This window comes from Natator depressus, chromosome 1, assembly GCF_965152275.1.
Source record: "Natator depressus isolate rNatDep1 chromosome 1, rNatDep2.hap1, whole genome shotgun sequence".
Classification (NCBI taxonomy): Eukaryota; Metazoa; Chordata; order Testudines; family Cheloniidae; genus Natator; species Natator depressus.
In genome coordinates this window covers 219,460,679-219,487,649 of record NC_134234.1, presented here as the reverse complement: position 1 = coordinate 219,487,649, position 26,971 = coordinate 219,460,679, and the positions used below count along the sequence as shown (strand labels likewise).

At 42.1% G+C, this 26,971-nt stretch overlaps 1 protein-coding gene across 10 annotated transcripts in view; it reads left to right on the top strand.

The window, feature by feature from the left end:
* FAR2 (fatty acyl-CoA reductase 2) overlaps positions 1–26,971 on the top strand; it is a 219,332-nt gene that overhangs the window by 186,982 nt on the left and 5,379 nt on the right. For all 10 annotated transcript variants that reach the window (XM_074935921.1, XM_074935950.1, XM_074935990.1 and 7 more), the window contains 4 exons: positions 315–382; positions 17,608–17,779; positions 22,564–22,693; positions 25,604–25,731. In XM_074935921.1, coding sequence (XP_074792022.1) covers positions 315–382; positions 17,608–17,779; positions 22,564–22,693; positions 25,604–25,731 — 498 coding nt within the window. The remainder of the gene's footprint in view (positions 1–314; positions 383–17,607; positions 17,780–22,563; positions 22,694–25,603; positions 25,732–26,971) is intronic.

Here is a 26,971-nt window from a genome sequence, read left to right as displayed (position 1 = left end):
AAGATATTTTTATTTTTAGAATGTATTTTGTTTGATTATTTATTATCTAGTTAGCTTGGATTAAACTATATAGAGATAAAGTCTACTCATTTGTACCCAACTATCTCCACTGAAGGCAGTGAAATTACAAAGCTGTCCCATAAACTGATATAGTACAGTGAGACGTGATTGCCATATTTCAGTTAAAGTATTTCTTGCTCCCATTCTCTTGTCCATGATTTTAAGCCCCACCTCAAGATAACTGGATAATTTTTTTTCTGTTTTCCTTCCACATTTTTAAATTTCCTTCATTCTTCACATCATGTATTTTCCAGACCAAAAACAATGATGGTGTACAACTGTACAACAGGTGGAATCAACCCTTTCTGCTGGGGAGATATAGGTAAGTTCTAACTAAAGCAAGAAAACAAATCATCAGTGGGGTTCTGGGATTCCAGACATGGAAACAATGGTCCTGGTTTTAGCTGACAGACTCAGTAGCAGCAGCCTGACCCTGTAAGCGCTCAACATGTGAAACTCCCTTTACAGTGAACAGGGGTGCTGTGTGCAGAGGTTTCACAGATCAAATGTAACCCCCAATTCAGAAAAGCACTGAAGCATCTGCTTCATTTTAAACGTGTGAATAATCTCATTCCTGCTCATCAAAGCGTTTAAGTGCATGCTTAATTTTAAGGGTTTGAGTAATCCCATCCCCGTTCATCAAAACACATGCTTAAGTGCTTTGCTGAACTTTTAAGGTTGTGAAGAAAGGAGTAGGAGGTCATGACTTCAAGTTCCATAGGAAGATGCTATAAATATCCAGACCCAAATTTCCTCTTTTTTGCTTTATTGTGTTTAAATCCAGTTAGAAAACCCTTGACATGAATGATGTAATTTCCAAAGGCCGCTCTAATTATCAGAATAGAAAAAGTTAGTATATGAAGAGAAAATAAAATAGCCGTTTCTTTATGGCGCACCTTAAGCGTACAGTCTTGAAATAGAAATGTCTTTGATTCACTTGAAAAGATGACCCTGGAAAGAACAGACTTAATTTAACAGAGTTTGCCTTTCATTGCAAAAATCTTGTCAATAGAAATATTGAAGCCATTTTCATGGCTATTTTGTTTTTGTTTTTTACTTTTGAGTGAAATGTTTTTAATCTGGCATGATGCTGAGTCAGAGGCGATGGAAATGTAAGGATAAATCCTGAGGTCTTTACTCAGAAAAAATGCCACAGAAAGCCAAGAGCAGAATTTGGTCCATACTGTAGCGGTATCTTCAGCTACAGTATTGAAAATCAGCATAACCAGTCACTATACTGCAGCAGAAACATATTGGGCCTGATTCTCCACTGCCTAGCACAAACTGTCTTCATACCGCTAGTCGAGATCAAAGCCTTCATAACACTCCTATTTGTCGCCTTTTCTGTTTTATTTTCCGCATGTAATTTTATTAATGAAAATGCTGATAGATAAATGGATTGTACCTAATCTTTTCCTAGTACAGTGCTCATTAGTCTAACTAGGAACTTGGATTCATCAGACTGTGTAACAGAAGCTTGCATTTCTGATGGTTCAGCTCCGTCCACTTACATCCAGATGCACAAGGCAAGCTTGTGCATGAGTAGTTCGGCTTTGTAAATGGACTGAGGGCAAAATTCTCTCTGATCCGCAGTGCAGATCTGTCATGCATATTTTTCTGCCCAGAGCTGCCATTGAGGTCAGTGAGAGTTTGCATGGGGACTGAGTGCAGAATGTGCAATGGAAAGATTTACTGTAGATTTGGGAGCAGACTGCCCTAAATGAAGCGGTACAGTTTCTGAAGTGGGTTTGAAAAGGGATTACCACATTAGTAGTTCAGGTTTACCACATAAGTATTGTCTTCAAAAGCAAGTGCACAATTGGAATTTCCAAATGGTCTGCTTTCCATTTCCTATAAATAAGGATACACGCTTTTAAAATGGCCTTTATACATGACAGACTTTCTGAACCTTTCTCTGTGTAACTTCCTATCTATCCTCTATCCTTTTCACGTTGGCTCCTACATTCCAGGACTTGTGGTGTGTACTTTTCATATACACAGATTTTTAAGGCCAGAAGGGACCATGAAGATCATCTAGTCTGACCTCCTGCATAACACAAGCCATTGAACCTCACCTAATAATCCTTATTATAGGCAGGACTGGTAGCACTTCCCATTATTATACCCTATTTTCAGGTGCTTATAACCTTGTCAAAATTTAATTGTTTGAGCTGAAATTTCCCTTGTCAGATCTGGAAAATTAGAGTAAAAAAGGTCCAGCCATTTCCGAGAACGAAGGTAGGGGAAAATACATTGTTTTGCCTATGTTAAAAAAAAATTGAGCAAACTTTTTCTTTGAGATCTTCCAGCATGCCCATGTTTTGAAGTAGGTAGTTGATCTTTGGAAGAGGAGTGGACTTTGTATCATGGATGTCCCTTATACCATCCCTATAAAAATTGTCCCATAATTGGCTACAAATAGCCATTGAAAAATCACAGTTTAAACATGCTCAGTAGAGTCCTCTTAGAGTTTAACCGTTAAAATCTCTGATGGCTCCATCTTTATTGAGCATGCTCAAACCTCTCTCAGCTTCTAGTGCTGACCAGACTGCATTTTCACCACCCCACAGAGTGGCTGAGCATGCTTCCTCCAACCCTGAGTGATGGGGAGTCAGAAGGACTTTCCCTGTAATGGCTGCTCCAAGTTGGGGTGGGGAACATGCTTGAACAGAAATCCTGGAAGTCTAAATCATTATCCCAATTTTACAGGTAGGTAAACTGAGGCACAGAGAGTGACGTGACATGCCTAGTCACCCAGAAGGCCAGTGGAAGACATAAGTCTAATGTTGACTGGTTCTTTTCCCTGCTACCCAGAATGCTCAGGTTCACAGACAGACTCTTTAGCTGAAGAATTATGTTTGTTTATTCACTGCATCAGTGAGTGATCAGTCCGTTGAAACAGGGCACAGCACAGGGTTAAATTCAAGCACACACCCACATTCAGGTGTTCGCCTTAAATACATGGTTACAAAGTTATTCATTATACACTGTAGAGCCTCGGTATCATGCCCTTCACAGTAGGGAACGTTGGCCTGTAGTTAGGGGCTGCCAGCTTCTCCAGCCTGGGGCTGCAGCAGTGGTCTGACAGGCCCTGGAGCTTCAGCCTGGGCAGAGTGCTCCTCCTGCCCCACAACTAAGACAGAGATCTCCTCCAGCCCCAAGCCCAGAGGAGCACGCCGCCCTCCGCCATGGCCCCACCACCACCTTACTATGATGAACCCCTGGCTATACAGAACAAATGGCTTGGATCCCCAGGGTTCATTATAGCAACAGTGTACTGTAGTGTATGAACACCTTTTCTGCCAAGTGCTAAGATTAGTTTGCTAACTCATTTGTTTACCTGATCAGGTTGCTGGCTCAGCTTTTAACCTGGTTATTCTCTTTCCATGCAAGACAAGCAGGAAATATACCTTCTACATATTACATCCTACATAGCCCCTTCTTTTCTTATTTTACGTGCAACACTATCCCATGACTTGTTTCAGTTCTTTATTATGTAGTTGTCCGTTTTTTCCATCTCAGTGTGTCTCCAGAAAAATACGCCCTGCTTGGTGTGTATTAGTCTGTAGGCCTGTTTGTTAGCCAGGGATAGAATTTTGGCTTTGACTTTTTCATTCTCTTATATCCTTACTAATATGTGTGAACAAAGACATTGTGTGTTACACCTGCCCACAAGCTGATAGGATGAAAAGAGGTAAAAGATAAAGTTAAAAAAGTGTTACAGGGTATGCTGGGAGTGTAATAGATGAGCATACACTGGACAGCTGCCTGGCTCCTCTCTCAAGCCAAGGTCAAGCAGCCAGTTAGGAAGAGCAAGTGGGGATGGGGAGGGGAGGCATAAGAAACACTAAAAGCCAAAGAAAATCCTGGCCTTGGCCAGAACAAAACCTCACTCCTCACCCCTCCCCTGGGATACAAAAGAGATGGGACGAAGACCCCAGACCCATTACCCTCCAAAACGGAACTTGACCATAAGTTGTAAGGGGTGGGACTAGGGGTGTGCACTTCAGGTATATTTGGGCCTGCTAAGAAGGAGGAGGTGAGAAATGGGAATGGGGACACAGGCAAGGTTCTGCAACATCAGAGCTGGGAAGGGGGACATGGGATAAATGCTCTGTGACATCAGAGCCGGGAAACAGACTCTGCCAGCATGTAGAGCTATGGAGCTGCTTGCTTGAAACTAACCCCAACTAACCCCGAAACATCGCATTGCCTGCACTTTGGACTTCTGGTCTAGCATTATCAGCTGCCATCCTCCTCTGTCGTGCCCAAATAAGTCCAGGTGACCATGAGTTAGATGATTATTCCTAGCTCTCTCTTTACATTGTTCAGTGTTAGCTGTCGCAGCGTGCCTATGTAAGTAATACCAGAGATGGTTTCAGCACTCAATTTACTTTTATGTAGCGGGCCCACTACCATACATGTGGGGAAAGCATGACTTGGGCCGTAAGATGTCAACCAGCAGGGCTAGGCTGCTATTGGTGGCCTCTTTACACACAACCCAAATCCATGCCCCACATATCTCGAGAATGGCTACACATCCCTATATATGACACCAGATAATGTTGCCAATTAATGTTCCATACATGGGTGTGAGATGTTAGGCCCGGAATACACAATAATCTGTGCTGTAGCAGAAACAACTGTTGCTAAGCATTTTGAATATACATCCATTGCTGTAAATTGTGTAGAAATACACACAACCATCCTACCAAACAAAACACACAGATTACCACTAGGTGCAGGACCAGGTGTTGTCTTCGAGTTCTCATGTTAGCATACATTAAGTCATCCCACCAGTTACTGGCTTCTGCTACTCTAAACTCTTTTCCCAACCTCATTCACACTTAATTTGAGGATACGTGACATCTTGCTTGTTTCCTGAGCTGTGTTCCATACGACCTCTACTGACTTCAGCAAGGCCTTCCAATGGGTTGATTGCTGAATCTCTAATTTTATGTTGTTAAACACATCTCCCCCTGACTAGGTTACATTTTGAGTGGTAATGTCGGGCACAGTTTGCCAATTTTAATTTCCCAATTTTATACTCTTTAATGAGACATTGCTGCACCATGTGACTTGTGAGATCTTTACACAATGTATATACCCTTCCAAGGTGACACTTGACACATTATTAGTATTGTTTAAATGATAGCAGACCTTCCCATTCCCTACATGATTTTTGGCAGGGGCACTTCCTCTAGATGGCAGTTCTCACTTGTGTTCCAACACCCACCTTTTACCAGTTGCAATTCCCCTGGCTGACAAACCCAACTATCATGAATTTCTTCTACACATATGGAAAAATCTGCATCACTGAGCCTTCCCTCCTCGTCTACCCATGCTTGTGGCTCCTGTCAAATTTTGGTGGTCACATTTTCAGCCATAAGAGTGAACATCCATCTCTCTATCCTAACCCTGCTAACATTCCCCAGAGGAAGTTTATTAGTATATAATTTCAGGGAGGTATGATGGGTATGTAGAATTATTTGCTGACCTCCTGTAAGATATTTAAACTTCATCAGTGCCCAATATGCACACAAAACCACCTTTTCACACACTGATTATTTTAACTCCACACTTTGCAACAGCTGTGATGCAAAAGCCACTGGTCTCCCTTCTGTCCCATAAACTGTGTGACTACAGCCCCAAGACTACCATCCCCCACCATTATCCAGAAAGAATAAGTTTTCTCCGAATTTGGCACTACCAGTGTAGGGGTACTCTCTAGACCGTCTTTTAGTTTGCAGAAAGAATCCCTAAGTTCCTCCTCCCATTCCAAAACTTTAGCTTTTACTAATTCATGTACGGGTTTTGCCACTTCAACATACTTAAGAATGAAATCCCTGTAGAATCCAGTCAATCCTAAAAATGACTGTAAACTCCTTTTGTCTTGTGGAAAAGGAAGTTTTTCAATTAGGGCCACCCTAAACGTGTTAACACTTCTCCCATCTTTTCCTAGGATGTTACTCCTAGGAAATTAACTGTACTTTGATGGATCTGGATCTTAATCTGGATTAATTTTAAGGCCCCCTTTCATGAGATAGGTTAGCACTTTTGTCAACAACTCATCATGTTCCTCCTTACTCCTTCCCTGGACTAAGATATCATCTACCTACTGAATGATTAATTTATGATTTCCAAGATCCCCCAAAATCTTTCATGCATTTGTGAAAAATGGCAGGTGAATCTTTATATACTTGTGGTAAAACTATCCATATTGCATCCCCTGGCAAGTGAAGGCAGTTTTATATTGCTGTTCCTCTGTCAGTGGTATTGACAAAAAGCCATTTGCCATATCTACCTCTGAGAACCAGTTTGCATCTGGATGTATTTTAGCAATCATTTGTGGATATGCCGCGACTACATTAGCTCCTCCTATTGCACAGTCATTCCAGGCTCTATAATCTATAGTTAGGCTCCATTTGCCGCTAGGCTTCTCTACTGGCCATACAGGTGCATAACAGGTAGACCGAATTTCCCTTAGACACCCCTGATGCAGCAGCTGCTGCACTTTCTCTGTTACATCTACAACAGCCTTCCAGGGCACAGCATACTGCTTTTGTGGGGGGGGGGGGGGGGGGGAGGATCAGGTCCCTCTATCCTAGCTATAAAACTTGTTCTTCCACAGTCTGTCTTGTGCTCTGCCCACACAGCAGCAAGAGCTTTTAACTCTGTAACTTCCATTCTGTTTACAGGCTGGTAATGTTTAACCACATTCAGACCTGGTGGGATACTAGTTATCATTGTGTTCTCCCCCCCACTCCTGCGGGTGGTGCCAGACACACAGGTTAGCCAGATCTATTAAAAGATTGTAGGCTCCAAGTACTGCTGCTGACAGAATCTTTTCCTTAGCATTTACTACCATGGTAGCCTATACTTGTAAGTTTCCCATTTGTATTAAAATCTCAGTGTTAACAGTGACTTGTTCTTTTATCCCCATAATCGCCTGTATCTTCCTTTGGGCCGTTCCTTCCCTAACTTTGTGTGTCATGCAAATTGCTGCTCCACTATCTACTAATATTATTTCCTGCTGCCCTTCAATATATGTTTGAACATGAGGCTACCCCCATTTATCTAATTTAATAGGGCAAACCTGTAGTGCAGTGGCCTCAGGGCATGGCCCCCTCTATTGTGGGGCTGGGCTTCCAGCCTTATCCTCTAATTCTTTCACCCGACACTCCAGAACCTTCTTTTCTTCCTGCAACTGCCTGAAAGAAATCCATTCTCTTATCCCTCTTTCTACTCACGCTTCCTCTTCTTCATCTCCTTCCTCTTTTCCATGCACCAGTGCCTCTCCTGGCCTCAACCTGAAACACCCTCACCTCATTTATGGGTAGGACTATCTCCTCTCTTTCCCCCGACCATGCTTCAGCATGGGTAATAGTTTCCTCATAATCATGGGGCTGGGGTGAAAACTGTAGGATTGCCATGGACACTCATCTGGGAGTCCTATTAACGATTCAATATGCTCTTGGGAGTTCCTTCCCACTCAATCGTTCAGTCCATGGCCCAGCTTCCATAATTCAGAGCCCTTTCCCCTACCTCTATGGGTCTTTCCCCAGGCAAAGAAGTAACCTACTCATGTCACTTGTAGATGATGGACTACCAAACAAAATTTCACTTAATCTCCTTTGTAGCTGGCGAGTGTTTACACATCCAGCAATTCGTGTGTATAAACCTCCTAATACACCTTTCAACACCTGGTTCCAATCTTTATCATTTAAATTGCTGTCCTTCATGGTGTCCACAGCCATGCAAAGCCACTGACAAAACTTATTCCAGTCATCCCTTGGGATGGGACCTGGATTTTTCTATGAAGACCGAAATTCCCCTGCTGGCAACAATTTATCATCCAGGGTGGTGCAAATGTGATTACTGTCCATCTCAGATTTTAGAATCATAGGGGCAGCCAGATAAGGCACCATTGGAGGGGCTGAGGTTTGGGCAAAGTAGTGAGGGAGGGACATGAGAAAGGCGGATCCTTGGAAACCAGAGGATCCCCTTGCTGGCATTGAGCCAGTTGGTCTCTAAGTTTGCTACCTTGTTCAACAATTCATCCCATTCCTGTTGTATGCTATCACAATCATTAGATGTTTGGCGGAAGCCTTGATTAGCCATTACTGCATGTATTTTAAAAGCTTCTCCTTTATCGCCATCCCCCTCAAGCTCAAGGGGCAGTGTCTGAAGTTCAACCTCCTGAGTACACACTGCTCCTATAACACATTAATTCCTTTCATTAATCTCTGTATAATGCAGACTTTCTTCTGTCCTTCCTTCACTTTCGGATCTAGCATGATTACCTTACGGGACGTCTGAATCTCCTCCCAGGCCCCTGTTTTCTGGGGATCAGTGTCATAGGGACCTCCCTTGTCACTGACCCAAACTTCCACAAAGATAACCAAGTCCATATAGCAAAGCCCAGTTATGACCCTTTACTTTATCCCAACCAGACCCCACTATAGACCTTCAGAATTCCCCACAGGACTGTGTACTCACCAACCATCATGGGCTCCACTCCCAGTCATGGCACCAAACTGTTGACTGGTTCTTTTCCCTGCTACCCAGAACGGTCAGGTTCACAGACAGACTCCTGAGTTGAAAATGTGTGTCATTTATTCATTGCTTCAGTGCGTGATCGGTCCACCAAAACAGGGCACAGCATAGGTTAAATGCAAGCACGCACCCACATTCAGGTGTGCCTTAAATATATTGTTACAAAGCTATTCATTATATATTGTGTAAGCACTTTTTCTGCCTAGCACTAAGATTAATTTGCTAACTCAGTTGTTTACCTGACTGGACGCTGACCCCGTTGTTTACCTGATCAGATTGCTGGCTCAGTTTTTTACCTTGCTGTTCTCTTTCCTTGCCAAGAAAAGCAGGCATCTTTTCATATGTCCCAACACCTAAAACATACATTCTACATATTACATCCTACACTAAGGAAACAAATTACTCATAAATTTAAACAGTTCATTATTAAATGTGCAGTAAACTCTGCACACATGGACATCTGTAATTAGCATCCCCTTTTTAAAGGATCTTTTTTTGAACTATGCTCATGTGGTATCCAGTAAAATGTTGCTCAACTTTCAATCAAAGAAATTTGGACCAGTCAAGCAATGATTTGCTGACCCTTTGAGTGGCTGATTCTAGTTAGTTTTAGTGTATCAGCATTATCCAGTGTTTTCTTTTATCTTTCAATTTAGCTGTTTTCCATCTTTTAATATGACACTTCCCCTGGTATAAAGCGTCCCAGGATATAAAATGCCACTACAGTCAGTGAGATTGCATGGGAGAAGAATTTGGCTCTTTGTAAGGAGCCAGATCCTGATAAGAGATTAGCCTCGTAATAGGAGCAACGCCTTAACTAATTTCACTGTCTCTGATGTGTCATTTTGCTGTGGAAATAGGGAGTACCTCACATTTAAGTATTAAATGGGAGTGACTGTAGACTGTATGACTCTATTGGGATTTCTTTCTTGAAACCAGTTGCATGTTTCTTTTATGAGTTACATTTTCTTTTCACCAAGCAGTTGAAATAGTTCATAAGAATGAATGAGCTGCAAGGAGTGCCAAACAAGCCTCCAGGGCCAAATTTATCCCTGGAAGAACTCTGGTGAAATCAAGGATGAATTTGGCCCATTCGGCATGGCTGTGAAAGTAATGGCCAGCCCCTCATCAGACATAAACTGGCATAACTCCGGTGACCCCAATGGATCTGTGCCAATTTACACTGAGAAACTATTTCTAAATGTTTTTTCCCCTGCTTTGGACCAAATTCTGTTCGACACCCATACAAATATACAGAAATTAATGGAGTTACAGTGGATTTTCAGTGGAATAGCAGATGGAAGAATTTAGGCTAAAACGTGTTTTCTCTAAAACGTTAATATTTCTTTAGTTCTCTTCTACTTCCCGTACTCCCTTGGTTGATTCTAAGGGCTTGTCTACAGTTGGAAATTTACTGAAATAGCTATTTTGAAATAGTTATTTCAGTGTAAGCCCCTGTCTCGACACTCTTATTCTTAAATAAGAGTGTTCATAAATGGGGACTTATACCAAAATAGGGTAATAATTATTCTGGAATATGTATTTCACTAAATTTCCATGTGTAGACAAGCCCTAAATGTCAGATTTTCCAATTACTTAAATTATTTTATTCCTTTTCCAAATAACAACATGCCATTGAAAGTATATGTGTGTCTCTTTTCTATTATTGTTATTATTTATTATTATTGTTACAAAGTCTGTGCCCGACAGCTAAGCATTAGCCTGAAGTAATCTCAAAGCAATTTGTTCTGCTTTGCTGCAATTTAGGTCTGGCCAATAAAATCAAAGTGGGTTAATCTTGCTAGCTGCAGCATACTCAGTATGTTCTGAAACTTCTAGTCAAAAGCAGTTATTTAAAACAGGCTGCAATATGGTTTTCTCTGTGTGAATATTAATGAATTTCAAGCCATCCAGTTTTCCCTTGATGAACTGAGATGGGCAGACTGAGTTCTGATTCTGACCCACTGAAATTCTAAATGGACTTCTAGAACTTGCTTCTTCCTTTTTTAAGGAAGGAGGAAGGCTGTCCTGGTGTCATTTCAGCAAATCTATTGGGGTTTTATTTGTGCTCAGGGTTCTTTGCCTGCCCTGAACAACTTTAATATGACCTCTTGTACACATCCATTATGATGAGTGCTGTATGAAATTTTTTGGCCAAATTGCCAAAACATGTGGGTGGGGTGGTTGGGTTTTATTTTTGTTTGTTTGCATGTGGGTTGGGGGTTTTTTTATTTCTGAAAACTGCAGATTTGGGTCAGCTGAAATGTTTAATGAATCTGTGTTGAATTACTTCAGTTGAAAACACTGAAAAAAATTCTGAAAAAGTCAAAATATTTCAATTTGATATTTTCAAAATAAAACATTTTGATTTTTTGATTTGAACCAACTTTTCATTTTGAAATTTACTTGAATTTGTTTTAGGCCCAGATTTACCTCTTTTCCACACAAACCTAGTGCTTGGACACTTATTACTATACATTATTTACAACAGAATTGGTGTACAAGGTTAGAGAAAATATTCTAAAAATTAACGGTCTCTTTTGATGCTTCTTATACCAGTGTCCTTATATGTCCTGCATTTTACATCCATCACATATAGCGATATACATGTACTTATCTACATAATGGCCTTGTTGTACTGAGAGCTATAATACTCTTATACTGATTTGGGATTTTGAACTGTTGGGGCTGATTTTCAAAAGAGCTCAACTCCCTCCCATTTATGCATGTAAATAAGGTTCAGATTCTCAGAAGCGCTCAGCATGCAAACCTCTTTTGAAAATCTAGCTGCTTAATCTGACCCCAGTTGTGAGTACTGAGCACTTCTGAAAGAGCAACATGCCTAGGCACACAGAGGCTAGTACACATAGTACATATGTCAATGCAGCCACCTCAGTGAAATAAGGGCTATGGTCTCCCCAGTGTAAGTCTTGAGAGAAAGAAGTTAAAAGCAGGAATTAAGCTACCAGATGGAATAAGGTGGTTTCAATCATAAATTGGCCACAGCACCAGTTATGCCAATTGTGCAGAATGCTTTTGTATTTTCCACCAGTCACCGAACCTCCCTTCATTGAGATTTTCATGTAGGTCTCACAGCCATCTCAGGTATTTACTAATACAATACAAGGGTGATGTCTGCCTCCTGCTTTTCAGCATTTTCTCTTGTGTCTCCTCTGCCATTTGTTGAACATGATTTCCACATCAAGAAGAAAAACACTGCAGCATGCTTGTTGCGGTCCAAATACAAGACAGAACAAGGCTTTAAGCAAGCAGGCTCGTCTGCCTTGTCAGCTTTCCACCCTCTCTTTTATTCTCTCTCTCCTCCTGCGCATTACATACTCCAACAGATAAAAGGAATACACTGGCTTTGTTTAACATTCTTATTTACCAATTTCTATCTACCGCATTCCTTGCTCTTGGGCCTTGAGCCCAGTCCTGGGAGGCTTCCCACGGTTCATGTCATCTGGGCGAGTTTCCAAGGTTCATGCCCTTGAGAGGAGCCGTGTGTGCACTGCTCCTACACAACACTCAGGGTGTGCCCTGAATGTTGCCAAGTGCATGAACCCTGCATGAATCCTACACATGCTGCAGCTGTTTTGCTAGAAGCCTTAATTAGTTAACACAGAGAAGGCATTGCTGATTTGCCCAAATTCCGTGTATGATATGTGATTTGAAATGACAATGGCTGCATTTTATAAATATAACAATGATTTGTCTTTTTTTATCACAGCCAAATATAGCAAGAGTAGAGGATGGAGGACTAAATAAGTGACAAGTAACACTTGTGAGTTTCCATTAGGAAAGGGAGAGGCTAAATAAACTCTGAAACTTGAACACTGTTCAGGACTTAAAGAGCCTTATTAAAAAATTCTCCTTTAGGGGAGAAGGGACAGAGCTCATGGGATTTCCCACCTGATCCACAGATTCATTTATGGGGTAAGCATCTCTCTTATGATTATTTGCTGAGCACCAACATGCTTGACACTGTAATTAGCAAAGAGACGGCCTGGACACTGCCTTCAGCGCGACACCCAAACACAGCCTTCTGTTCCCCAGGGTTGGTTTATATCCCGAATTTTCAGTCTCCACTACTTGGCAAGATTTTTTTTTAATAACTAGTCAAATTATACTAAAACTCTTCTCTTCCCTTCCCAACCCACCCTCCCACCATTGTAATAATTCCAAAGTGGGATTAATGGAGAGGGAAAGATAGCAAGACAGGAATCTGGAGCTTGATGCATGCCTGAAACATGGAACTATATTTGCTAGCATTCAATGGAGGAACAAATGGCCAAATGTAGATTTTGAATAGCCCAAGTGTGTTCAGGAAAATTCACAGAGGTAATTATGGTCAAGTATAGCTGCCCTTGTCTGAAGTACAAAGAATAAGGTTCCCCACACTTGTAAATACCATGGAACCCATTTGGTTTCCACAATAAAAGAATTCATTGTATGTTGATGATGAAGCTGTTTAGAGGAAGTACTCCCGTGCATTGGGCCTGATGAGCTCTATTTACCACTTTACTCCCATGTTCAAGAGGTGCCACATTGTATTGTTATCATCACTATCACCTGGATTCTGAGAGGTAAGGTGGGTGTTTTCCTTCTTGGGTTTCATCACAAGGTTCTGCAAGCTAAATCAGGCACTAGGTTACAGGAGGTAGCTCATTTGTTTTCAAATTATCCCCTCAGTTACATGTGGGCAAATCCACTTGAAAATAAAGGATTTCCCCAGGTCTAAATATAGTAAACAATTGTCTTGTCAATGCAGACAAACAAACAGAAGCCTGAGCCGTCTCTCCTAGCTGTTCTGGCTCTGCAGGACTAACTGAGGTAAAAGGCTTTAAATGTTTATTTTTGTCTCTAAAGTAAGCAGAAATGACTCTGAATACACTCAAGAAACAGGCCTGCTGAGTGAGAAGGTGCCCTTTTCACATTGCCACTTTTCAGAGTAGAACTGGTGTCAATTCCTCCTCAACCTTAACACCCTCTCTTTAAAGATTTTTAAACTATGTCGTCAGAAGGAGTTTTGTCATCCTGTGGTTAGTATTTAGTGAAGGACCAAGATGAAAATGCTAAATTCTCTGAAGCTTAATTCAAATTTCTCCACAAAACATCATTAATGTTAACCCAGCTAGTTTACGCTGCTCAAGTGAGACTCTCCCTAATGTAAATCCACAAAAGCAGGGAAAATAAAGAATGAAATTATTCCTACAGTGTGTTACCTGCCAAGCTACATAGCCTATGGAAAGAACACATCAGCCCCAACCCCTCCTGCATATCTCTCCACCTCCATCAAAGCCAGGAGAATGCAGACATAATTAACTAGGACTATTAATTTGCTTGTCGTTTACTTACTGTCAGTGTTGGTGACTTGGAAATATTGTAATAAAATGATACCTGTTTATAGGTGAAAACTGAAGAAGTGTGTGTACAAGTGTGTTCACTTAAAATTATTTTGGTTTGAATTAATGAGGGTTGTGAGTACTCCATCTGTCAGAGGATCAGGTAATTCCCTTACCAGAGATTTGGCAGTCTCAGGGTACATCTTGGACTCACCAGTAGCTGCAGTAGCTCATATTATTTTTTTTAATCTGTATTTAGCTCAGAGGTTGAGGTATTTCCTTGCTGATACAGACCTTGCCACAGTCATGCATGTTTAGTTCCAAGTGAGCTAAGGGCAGTGTTCTCTATTTGGAGCCACTCTTGAAAACCACATGGATGCTTCAGCTAGTGTTGAATGTGGCAACTTGCCTGCCTAGTGGATTGGGTTAATTTGGGCACCTGTGTTCCATGCAATGCACTGGTTTACAGTGTGCCTCTGAGTGCAATATAAGGTGATGGTTGTAGTCATTAAAGCTCTATATAACTTGAGATCTGATTGTCTTTAGAAACCATCTCATTCTCCATGCACCATAATCACAGCTGGTTTTAAATGAAGCAGTTCTGCTGAGAGTCACTAGAATTGAATTTCTGGGGTCAAGCAGGTGTTCTCAATGGACTTGTTTTGTCAAAGCCCAAGTTAGCTAACTCAGCATTATTGTCAGATCTCATCTGTTTGGCCAAAGCTTTGTCAGATATGAGGCATTTTACTCCCCCCACCCTCTGTGTGTCATGACTTTAATTGATCCTCATTTGGTGTGTAATAGGCTGAGATGCCACAGCAGTAAGCAACTGGAAATTCTTTAAAGAAAGCATGTTAAGAGCCTATTTACTGGAGTCTGTAATATCATCATATGTCTGGCTCAAAGTGGTAGGCAAAGTGCACTCCCCCATTACTTCAAAGGTCAAGTGCATCAGATCCAAATGTGCAGAATGATAACAAGGAGGAAGAGCCAAGTTTAAAATTCCAGCTGTCTAGAATCCATAGGACTTTCGGCAGATTGTCATTATGGACCTTGGTACTGCAGAGTTGGGGTGCTAGCTTTTGTGTATGTGCACCTCTGCTATGCTGTATCAAACATGTTTATGTGTATTAGGGCTTCCTTGACTAGATGAGCTAGTGGAGCTGGTCTTTCAGTTGATAAGGCACAAACCTGAGCTTTTTTGGAGCCAAGGCTTGTGAATTATTTTCCCCAATTGCCCAAGGGAGCTGTACTGAATGTATATGGCTACTCATTGTGTTAGCTTCTGGATACATATGGAATTCTGTAAAGAAAAAAACAATAGCCTCACTCTAGAATTTTCTACCAGACTAATTTCCTATGCTTTTGCAGTTTTGTTTTTGATTATGTAATACTATTTATCTCTCACTTCCACCCTTTACTTTTCTCAGTGAATGAATATATGGTAAAAAGAAGCATCTCCACAACAAGAGCATCTCTACCCTGTGGCCCACAAGTGAACTATAGAATTACAGAATAAAAGGAATACTTGCTCTGATTAGACAGTTGCAAAACAAGTTTGAGGAACATTGGACTTCAGCCATTAAGCTCCTTGTAGCATGTTGAAAATAAAGACAGACAACACTGATCTCAAGCTAAAATTATACTGTACTGTTTGGTTTTTTTTTTAAATGTTGTGTCTGACTCCTCCACCTAGCAAAATCTAACCGGCATCTGCCCAGTCACAGACTACATTCCTACATATGCTTACGTAGGAACAGCACAGTGATGAACAGACCATACGATACCTAGCAGAGGACTGTCCAGTCACTAAGTCTGGAATCATCCGGTATGAGGATGGTCTAGACGTAAATTGTGACTGTCAGCATTTTGATTTGGATTTCTATTTGTGACATAAGCCAAGTGAATAAAGCAACAACAGGAACACAGTTCCATGTGGTTCCCATCGAGAAGTAAATTCTTTTGGAGGTATAGGCAGCTGCCTCTAGTCCCAAGGGTCAGGAGCGGTGACATTACAGTGACTCTGTGCTACCTGGGGATTCCCTCATATAGCAGGTCAGAGGATCAGCCCTAAGTATTTTGTTTCTTAGGGCTGGTGTACATTACACAATTAAATTGGCTTAACTACATCACTCAGGGTTGTGAAAAATCCACATCTCTGAGCATCATAGTTAAGCTGACCTAACCCTCAGTGTAGATAGCACTAGGTTGATGGAAGAATTCTTCTGTTGCCCTAGCTACTGCCTCTTGGAGACATGGGTTACCTACGCTGACAGGAGAACCCTTCCTGTTGGCGTAGGTAGTGCCCGTACTGATGCACTACAGCGGCACAGCTGCCACACTGTAGCTGTACCATTGTAGCATTTTAAGTGTAGACATACCCTTAGTATGTGATATGAATACAAAGGTTGCTATTTTAGTCTCATTTTTCAGGCACCATAGATTATGACTATAATGGAATTAACTTCGTTGTTACATAGACAACAAATCCCACAAAAGCCTGTGGTGTATATGATGATTGCAGTTAGTTACCCTGAACCAATTCTGCTCTGAATGAATATGAGGAGGATTTTTTAGACTATACAATACATAGATGATACAGATCTGCTAATTGTTTCTTCTCCGTACAACGCAATACATGCACTGGCACTTTTTTGAAAATTATTGAAGTTCTCTTTTCTTAAGAAATACAATCATAGTTTAAAGTTAATAGGTCAAATTTTGCTCTGAGTTACATGAGAGTAAATCTGGAGTAACCACTGATATTCATGGCGTACCCCTGGATTTACGCCACTCTATTTGAGAGTACAATTAGAATTCACTGTTGTTGAAAGTTTGAAGCTGAAACTGGCTCCCTCTTGAAATGTTTCCTCCATCATATGTAGTTTCATTATGGTAGAGTTGCTCATAAGTGTTGCCATTAGGTTTTAGTTAAGCATTTGTTTTAAATAACTAGCAGTCCAGATTCATAGATGTTTAGGGCCAGAAGGTTCATTAGATTATTTTATCTGACCTTCTGTACAATGCATGCCAAAGAATGTAATCCATTTGCTCCTCTATTCAGCCCAGTAATTTGTGTTTGACTAAAGCATATATTTCAGAAAGGCATCCAATCCTGAAGACTGCATATAGACCTGAATCCTTCCCCCTTGATGGCAAAACTGCCATGGAGTAGGACCAGTCCCTCAAATCATAATGAATGACGGGGATTTTTGCAAAGAGATTTATGTTGTTAAAAATGTATAAATATAAAACTGATCAAATTTTGGGCCAGCTTATCTTGTCATCCTCTATTTTTAAGGACAGTGGAAAAGACAGAGACTACATCCAACATACATTTGTATAAATATAACAAAGGCCATGCACGAGTTGGGAAATATGTAAAGTCCCGATTAGTGGGCTCTCATTGTTGATTTTTATATCTATAACATCACCACTTTTTACATATGTATATGGTATGAATTAATCAGCATGAAACAGCCATCTTTCTCCTCTGACAAAATGTAAATCATATAGTCCAGCTATTTCCCTACACCTTATTACCTGGTAGCATTAATAGATCTGAGCACATTGATATGCTCATTGCAGCCTATTCTAAAAGTGATGCATGTCTAATTCAAAACATCTGTTCTCTGTTATCTTACAGGATACTATGTCATATCCACATTCAAAAGGAACCCCCTTGAGCAGGCCTTCAGAATACCCAGGGCTCAGACAACCTCAAACCACCTGATAAACCAGTACTGGATAGCTGTCAGTCATAAGGCTCCAGCCATGCTCTACGACTTCTACTTGAGGTTAACAGGAAGAAAGCCCAGGTGAGAAGTTGCGCTACTCCATATATTATCATACCTAAAAATATCAGGGAGAAGAGAAGGGCTCTAACATGTCCTGAGAAAATCAGCCCTACAGTATCTGCACTCGCTTTAAAGTTCTTGGTTGTCTTCCTTTCTCCAGTACTACTCTTGAGCCATTTACTCAAGAAGAACGAACTGAACCCCATTTGCTCAGCCCAGCATACGGTTCCCAGCTCTCACAGCTTTCCTGGGAGAGTCTTAGATTTTCAATCAGACTCAGCTCCATGGAGTTGGTCTCACAATTTGTGGTTTCCCAAGCTGCCAGCAGGTCAGGAGTGGCCTCTCCCTCTGGTCCCACTACCAGAACCCCACAAAGAGGAATCAGGTCAAGCATTGAACAGCAAGTGTGGGTAGACAAAAGGGTGGTGCCTCAGTCCTTTACTTTTATTGTCTGTGCTTAAACCTGGCCTTGTTGCCATGCATACACAAGCTTTTGATCACTGCGATATCCTGTTGTTACTTCAATCTATCGTGAAATTGTGTCAATGCATAAAGACTCAGGCTTTGCAATGTTCAGAGTGTTACCACACAGTTATTTTGACCTGTAGGTCAGTGACACGTCCAGCAGGTGACAACCCGCATACAACAGTCTGACAGTTGGAAAAGTGTAATGAGTGTTTGAGCGTTCATAAGCTCTGAACTGCATTTAAAAAGAACATTCACACTTACAGATGATTTCTGAGCATTGGCAACGGTGTGGCTAAGCAAAATGAAGGCATCCAGGACCCTTGTATGGGGGACCCCTGTGTAAATAATATAACAGCTTCTTTCCTGCTTTATTACTTGTTTAACAATCACAAAAGAAACAGTGGACCAGGCCAGCTGCTTTGGCCCACTCAGGCAGCATATAGCTGGTTTAAGCAGCCATCTGTAGGGAAATCCCTGGATGGCATAGAGCTGCTATAGCAGCTGTGATGTTACCCTACCCTCTGACATGGCTGAAGGAAATGGGCCATACACCTAGAGCCCTAGTTATCCCCAACTTCAGGAATGGCCCCTAGGAGCCATAGAAAACTGGGCATAAATTAGAGCAGTGCAAAAGCCTCTAGGCCAGTGGTGGGCAACCTGCGGTCCATCAGGGTAATCCACTGGCAGGCCGCCAGTTTGTTTACATTTGCATGGCCACCCATGGCTCCCAGTTCACCGTTCCCAGCCAATGGGAGCTGCGGGAAGTGGCGTGGGCTGCAGGGACGTGCTGGCCACCGCTTCCCGCAGCTCCACTTGGCCAGGAAAGGCGAACCACGGCCACTGGGAGCTATGGGCAGCCATGCAAATGTAAACAAACTGGTGGCCTGCCAGCAGATTACCCTGATGGGCTGCGTGCGGCCCGTGGGCTGCAGGTTGCCCACCACTGCAATGCAAATAAATAACAGTAATAAGTGCTAAATATAGTTATTGCTGGTGTTACAAATGACGGCCCCTTTCAGCAAGATTGTTCCACTAAATTCATAAATTATAAAGCCAGAAGGGACCACTGTGATTATCTAGTTTGATGCCCTACATAATATAGGCCGTAAGACATCCCTTCAGAAACGTCAGCTATAATCCTAAATTTTAATTTCAAATGATGAGAAGTACCTCCCAGATCTCTCAGCTGGGCAAACAGGACACAGCCTTGCATTTAAGAGTTCATTGAGTATTCAGCTGAGCCTGCCCCAGCTGCCAAACTCTCTCCTTACCCCTCCTCTTCACCTCAGACAAGTGCATATGTAAGTGAATAGGTATATGCAAATGCCTCCTGGGTGTGGTGTTCTGTCCCATCTAGTGGTACTGAGACAGAGAGATTAATGAGTCTGCTCTACAACCTTAGCTAAGGGTCATATGGCTTTTAGCTCATGCAGTAGAGGATCATGCGCTAAGCTCCAGAGGTCCCAGGTTCGATCCCGCCTGCTGACAACTAGGATCTGTCGCTGTTACATATAGCCTTGACTTCCTTCCCACCACCCATTGCAATGTCTAAATCCAAACCTTCCTCCATCACATCATCTTGAATTCTCTCATTGTCCCTCAGATGCCTCTTCCAACTTTCACACCTTCAAGTAGTTCCTTTCCTTCACACAGCATCATGTTGCCTTCTCCTCTATCCCTGATGCTACATCTTCTGCTGGTCTCCCTCTCCCCAGCAAGTGCCCAGATGATTCAGATTCCCCCTTACCAGCTGTGGCACCCACCCATAATCTTCCCCCACAAACACTCAGTCCTAACTTCTTAGCCATCAACATGCATTCACTTTCCAGGTACCAGCCAGAGTTAACCTGGGTTGAATTGTTACTCTCTGTCAGCTGTTTGGTGGCTTGTGTGGAAGGATTTAGTGGTCAGTGTTCAACTCCCTGTGGATAGGTGTCCCCAAAACCCAGCCTCGCCATTGGTACCCTTCTTAGCATCTTCTACAGAGAGGCCAAAGAACAAAGGCCATATTTACAAGATGGGTGACTATCTTGGGAAACAGTGACTCTGAAAAAGATTTGGGGGTTGTGGTGAATAATCAGCTGAACATGAGCTCCCAGTGTGATGTGGTGGCCAAAAGAAGTAATGCAGTCCTTGGATGCATAAGCAAGGGGGAGCTCAAGTAGCAATGGAAAGGTTATTTCACCTCTGTATTTGGCACTGGTGTGACCACTGATGGAATACTGCATCCAGTTCTGGTGTCCACAATTCAAGAAGGATGTTGCTAAATTGGAGAGGTTTCAGAGAAGAGCTATGAAAATGATTAAAGGATTAGAAAACATGTCTTCTAGTGATAGACTCAAGGAGGTCGATCTATTTGGCTTAACCAGGAGAAGGTTAAGGGGTGATTAGTCTATAAATATCTACACAGGGAACCAATATTAAATAATGGGATCTTCAGTTAGCCAAGGAAGGTGTTAGGATATAGATATTCAGGCCTGTCTGCAAAAGCCTGTACTTTAAGAATTTAGGGGTATTCTTATCACTTGGCTAGTTCTAGAGGTATAAAAGAAAGAATCAAAATCACTGTCTGCTGGTGTAAGGGCCCTCTCTTACTGTGACTGTTTGAGGCCCTGTTCTTAGGCTAAGGCCTTTGGCTAAGCAGCAGAGGCAGCCATAAGCCAGGAAGCGAACAGTCACATCCTCACATTCCAAACTAGTCACATTGAAAGAAGGTGCTATTGGGCTGTTAGGAATACAATCCTGTCCTGATAGTGCCTATCACCTCCAGAGAAAGGGAAGTGCCTAGAAAATGTAAAAGGAAACTTAGTTTGATAGCATCCTGTCTGGCAAGAACTCACTTATCAATAGCTGGGATGTGAAATCCTCACTTCTGTATTGTTTTGTCATTATAGTTCCCACTTTGCTATTGTTTGTCTGTATAATCTCTGTCTGGTTCTGTGATTGCTTCTGTCTGCTGTATAATTAATTTTGCTGGGTGTAATCTAATTAAGGTGGTGGGATATAATTGGTTAGCTAATCATGTTACAGTATGTTAGGATTGGTTAGTTAAATTTCAGTAGAATGATTGGTTAAGGTATAGCTAAGAATATTACTATATAAATTAGGGGCAAACAGGAAGTAAGTTGGGATTCGAAAATAAGGAAAAAGGAACTTGTATTTAAGCTTGCTGGAAGTTCACCCCAATAAACATCGAATTGTTTGCACCTTCGGACTTCGGGTATTGTTGCTCTCTGTTCATGCGAGAAGGACCAGGGAAGTGGGAGAGTGAAGGAATAAGCTCTCTAACAGAAGGTATAACACAATCCAATGGCTGGAAGTTGAAGCTAGATAAATTCAGACTGGAAATAAGGCATAGATTTTTTAACAGTGAGAGTAATTAACAACTGGAACAACTTACCAAGGATTGTGATAAATTCTCCATTGTTGACCATTTTTAAATCAAGATTGGATTTTTTTTCTAAAAGATATGCTCTAAGAATTATTTTGGGGAGGTTCTATTGCCTGTTTTTTATGCAGGAGGTCAGACTAGATGATCACAATGGGCCCTTCTGGCCGAGGAATCTATGAATCCTTCCTCCAGAAAAGGAACTCAGAGATAGCTACCAGACTCACAGCAGCTATGGTTGTGTGAGTGAAGGATTCTTGACATCTGTAAAAATCAGAGTGCTCTGCCACCAGGACCTTCCCATTTAAGAAAGGGGACATCACTTAGAGCACCAGAACTGTTCAAAACTGCTGCAATAGTACACAAGGAGACAGGGGGTCTGTAAGATATCCAGGACCTATGTTATATGTAGACTATTATCCACAGTGAGGAAGCACTAAGAAAGGAAATGTACATATCTGAAAAAACTGACATTGTGTAATGGATTCCCCAATTGGCAGACCTACCCAGGAATTAGTCCGTTTGTTACTGTTGTTTAGTTCAAACTAGTAAATTAGGCCATGGTCCTACAACTGGCTCTGTGTAGGTACAGCCTCACGCTCATGCTGAGTCTCACTGAAGTCAGTAGTGATCTTCTCAGGAACCAGGGTCTGTCCCTGAGGAGCCAGCTACAGGATCCAGGCCTCAGTTGGAATTGCTATATACTTGCTAAGGAAGTTATCGGCCTGCTGAACAAAAGAGGAGGCTGCTGGATGGCTGAGTCTCAAAACTCAGATTCACAATAACTAGCAAAAGCAACTAAGGCATTAATCTCCATGGAGAAACCTATTATGTGAAGTAGGAGAACCCTGCACGAAACTCCAATTTTCAGATAAGAGCAAATTCTCCTTATTTCATTATATGTGTCGCTGTGGCTCTGCACGGTTCCCACACCTCTGCACTGCTCCAGGATGATGAAGATCTTCAATCGGCTGCACAAGTCTATGATGCTTCTGGAATATTTCACCTGTCAGTCCTGGGAGTGGTCTTCAGAAAATATGAACATGTTAATGGCCCAGCTCAGTCCAGAGGACAGGAGAGTAAGTATACCTGTTGCTAAACTGCTCATATTCTCAATCACAGTTCTGTTTACCTTTAGTCTTCCAGCCTATTATATTTGAGTTATGGGTGAGCCTTTGAATAGCATCTTCCAGGGATGGTCAGCATTAAAAACACTTCCTTGAAAGAAAGAAATAATGTATTTCCCCCCAGTTTTGTTAATTAGACTCATACGAGCCTTCAGTTTCGTTTAGGAGGATGTTCTGCTTCTGCAATGCAACAAAGAAGGGATGGACCAAGCACTGAAGATGGCAACTCGGTGTTTACTCACCCCACCACTGTTCACTTCATGAAAGGTCTTCTCAATAGCTTCCTGCCAGTACTAAAACCCACAACCCTGGGGGACCTTAATCTTGTCCTCTCCACCCTTCAACCCAATGGTAACGTGCACCCTCTCACGTCTCTCCGTGACGGTAATCTCCCTCGTGGCCATCACTTTGGCTCCGCAGGTCAGCAAACTAGCAGCCATGATGGCTGTCCCCCCTATCCCCACACTTTCACTGTATTTCATAGAGACACGGTTTCCTTGTGACTGCATCTCACGTTCCTCCCGAAGGTGATCTCAGAGTTCCACCTCAACCAATCTATCCACCACGTCTCCCCTGCAGACAAGACCCTCCATTCCCTCAACATCTGCCATGCGCTAGCATTCTACCTCCACAAAACTTATGTCTTTCGCGTGTCAACAACACTGTTAATTTCCATTGATGACTGATTCAAGGGCCAAGCCCTCCCCTCCCAATGAATCTCAAAATGGGTATCCAGCTGCATCTGAGAATGCTAAACACTTTCCAACGTCTCACGGCCTGACTGAATTACAGTGCACTCGATGCAGGCACAAGCAGCCACATCCAGCTCCCTCGCAGATGTCTCCTGGCAGGACATCTGTTGGGCAGCGATGTGGTGTTCAGTACATACCTTCACCACCCATTACACCATCACCCAAGAGACGGCTGAAGACGCTGCAGTGGACCGTGCCATATTGCAGCCTGTGCCTACCTCTTGCATCTTGGCACCCATCGCCATGCTGATCGCTGCTCGATACTCACCCACATTTGGAATACATATAGGGACCACAACTCGAAGGAAAAGATGTTACTTACCTGTCCAGAGACAACCTGGACCTGCTGATAGTGGGGGGACAGAGTGAGGGCAGTGGCTTCAGCAGATGTTACTGAGTCTGCTCAGTCCATGTGAGCATGCTCAGTACAAGCCAAGCAGCATTTCTGGAGGGACACATGACCCTGTGTGCCACCTGCCCACATGTCACCTCTGCCTGTAACTGGAGGTTCTTTGAGATGTGTGGTCCCTATTTGTATTCCAATACCTGTCCTCCTTCCCCTTTGCTGCAGACTGATCTACTCAGTGGTAAGAGAGTGACTGAAGAAGCGTTGACCCGCACAACCTAATATAACCTCGCTTGAGACATGAGGTGACTCATGCAAGTGCGGGTCAATGAACACTTCTGCAAAAATCTTTCAGATCCAGCACATGGCACTCATGTTTGGAATACAAATAGGAACCACATATCTTGAAGAACCTCCAGTTACAGGTCAGTAACCTCTTCTTTCCAATGATGTCAATGGGAGTTGGACAGGGCCGTAAGTACATTATTTTAGAAAATAGTACAGTGTCTTAGCCAGAGAAGACATACAGTATGAACAAGTTCTTGTTAGATTTGAGCAGCTGTAGAGCAATAACTGCAGGATGTCAAAATCTAATGTACTCTTTGCTGGTTTTAAGTACTTCTGCACATGAGTGGGGCAGTGAGGGAAAGATCAGCAACAGGGCTGAAGGAATACAATGAGCAGACCTAGGATGAGTTTCAAAGTACCTGTGGGGCTGTATCATATACTTGCAGAGAGATGGGGACTCGGTGGTCGAATAAAATTGGTCTAGTTCCTTGTGAAATACTCAGGCAGATCCCCAGTGTAGGAGATGTAGTACAAAGCCTCACAAAAGTCATGGAACCTCTACACTGTGAATCCAGCTAGGTAACCTTCCTGTTTTCTGTGGCCATACCCAGAATTCTCTTCTAGCTCACAGCCATGATGATGCCAGTGCTCTCGCACCAAGCTGAAAGGGTTGGATGGTCTTGAGAGTGAAGAGTTCTTTTCTGCATATCTTCCTTGAAAATACTTCTGTGGAGTCACATCAACCATCTTCTTATTCATTCATAAAACCCTGCTTCACAGTTAACAGTTCTCTCTGCAAAGAAAGCACTTCCTCTTTATTCTTATTTGGTTAAGCTGTTTCTTCGCTCTGTTAGACCTACAATCCCCTGAGAGCATCGCTGACACCTTTTCCATTTAAAATCTTGATCTATGAAACTAAATGTCATTAATCTGACAAACTGATGTCAAACAACTGAATAAACAATTTCTTGGATTTCTGGAGCTATAGATACTGAGAGAGAATGTAGCTCTGCCCAGCTGAATTACTGACACAGAGGGACCTGTTGATTCAGTGTCTGGTCCATTTATTTTCACTAAAAATATAATCCCAGTATGACACCAGTGAACAGGGACATTTTTCTGATGTATTCTCAATATGCAGTCTCTGTTCTAGCAAGATGGTTTGGTTTTTTGTAGTGACTCTACATTTACAGATAACCACATGCAAGACAGTTGGCAGGAAATAACTAGTTTTTTAAGGTCAGAGGGTTGTGAGCTGAAAGCAGAGCCAGGTGACTCTAATGAACAGTAGTATGATAGAGTTGGAGTCATATTTTTTCATTGTACATTTCTTCATTGAATCTTGTGGTTCAGAAATCTTTAGGCTTTGTTCCGAGTGGAGCTCAGTTCAAGATCACAGCATGAAGTTGTACAGCTTTACTCTTACTGCAAATCGGACTGTGGCGTTTAATTAACTTTCCTTTTCTTTAATTCCAGTTATTCAACTTTGATGTGCGTCAGCTGCATTGGTCGGAATACATTGAAAATTACTGCATAGGAGCGAAGAAATATTTGCTGAATGAGGACATGTCTGGGATTCCTGCAGCAAAGCAGCACTTACGAAAGTAAGCCATACATGGTCAAATGTGGTAACGGCCCCCAGCTGCCTTGGGTAGTTGTATCTAAGGGTTTTTAAGGCAAGGGTTTCTGTTTTAAATTGAATGATACGATTCCTGGGATGAGGACAGGTGAATAGAACCTGTGTCAAGTTGAGAATGATCTCATGTGAGATAAAAATGACATAGCTCCCTATTTACATCAGTTCAGGATCTGGCTTAATATTTCCTTGCCCATCTTGTGGGGAAAAAAGGGGGGTTGGGCTGGCCTCATAGTCCAGCAGCAGCACATGATACTGTCATGGAAGTAGTCAATCCTCCTCACCGGTGAGTTATTAGTCACAGACACAAACACACACACCCCTACCCCTAAAGAGGCAGAGAGGGGTTACAGATCTGTTGCTGCAGAAGTTCCAGAGGTTCATTTAGGACAGGAAAAAAGAAAGGCGCGAGGGGCAGCTTTGGATTTTGGGAAACTTCTAAAGGTCGATGACAATTTCCAGGGGTTGTGTAAAACTTTAAAACAGAATCTAGAAATACACTTGTACTGGAGATTGGGGAGATTTTACCCTCACTCCCTGTCTCCCATTCCCAAATAAAATAGAGGCTTCAAAGTTGGATTTGATATTTTGGAACTAGAACATATAAAGTTCTAAAACATTCTAATTAAAGATCTTGGGTTCTTTTTTTCCAATTAAAAAAAAAGTGTAAGCCCTGCTCATCTCCTCCAGACCAAATACTCAGAAGTGCCAAAGAACATGCAAACAGGGACACAGGTACTTCTGCTGGAGGACCAGTGTTATGCCTTTCAAGGAACAGCATTTTGCACTCTGGAAAACACTGGCTGCTGTGAAACTACAAGTGTAAGACAGGCTGTTGCCATTTCTGGGGTGTCACAAATGAATCATGAGTTTGTTGAGTAAATTTTAAAGATTTATATTCCTAGTTTCTAAGTGCTTCTATAATAAATCAGGAACATATAAACTATATAGTAACCCAAATGGGTAGCATAAACTCCATCACTACCAGTACAAGCCAAAATATCAAAACATAGCGCACACGCACAAAAGACAAAGCAATCTTGACCAAGCTAGGTCACAGCTAGTTTGCTTTTGTCCTGATCCTCATCTTGGCCAGACACTGGGAAAGTAAGAAATGTGTAGAATTGTAGAATCTGTGTTTGACAAAAGGTAGAAACAGAGATTAATATAATCAGCATAATAACAGTTTAGCCTAAATCATCTCACAG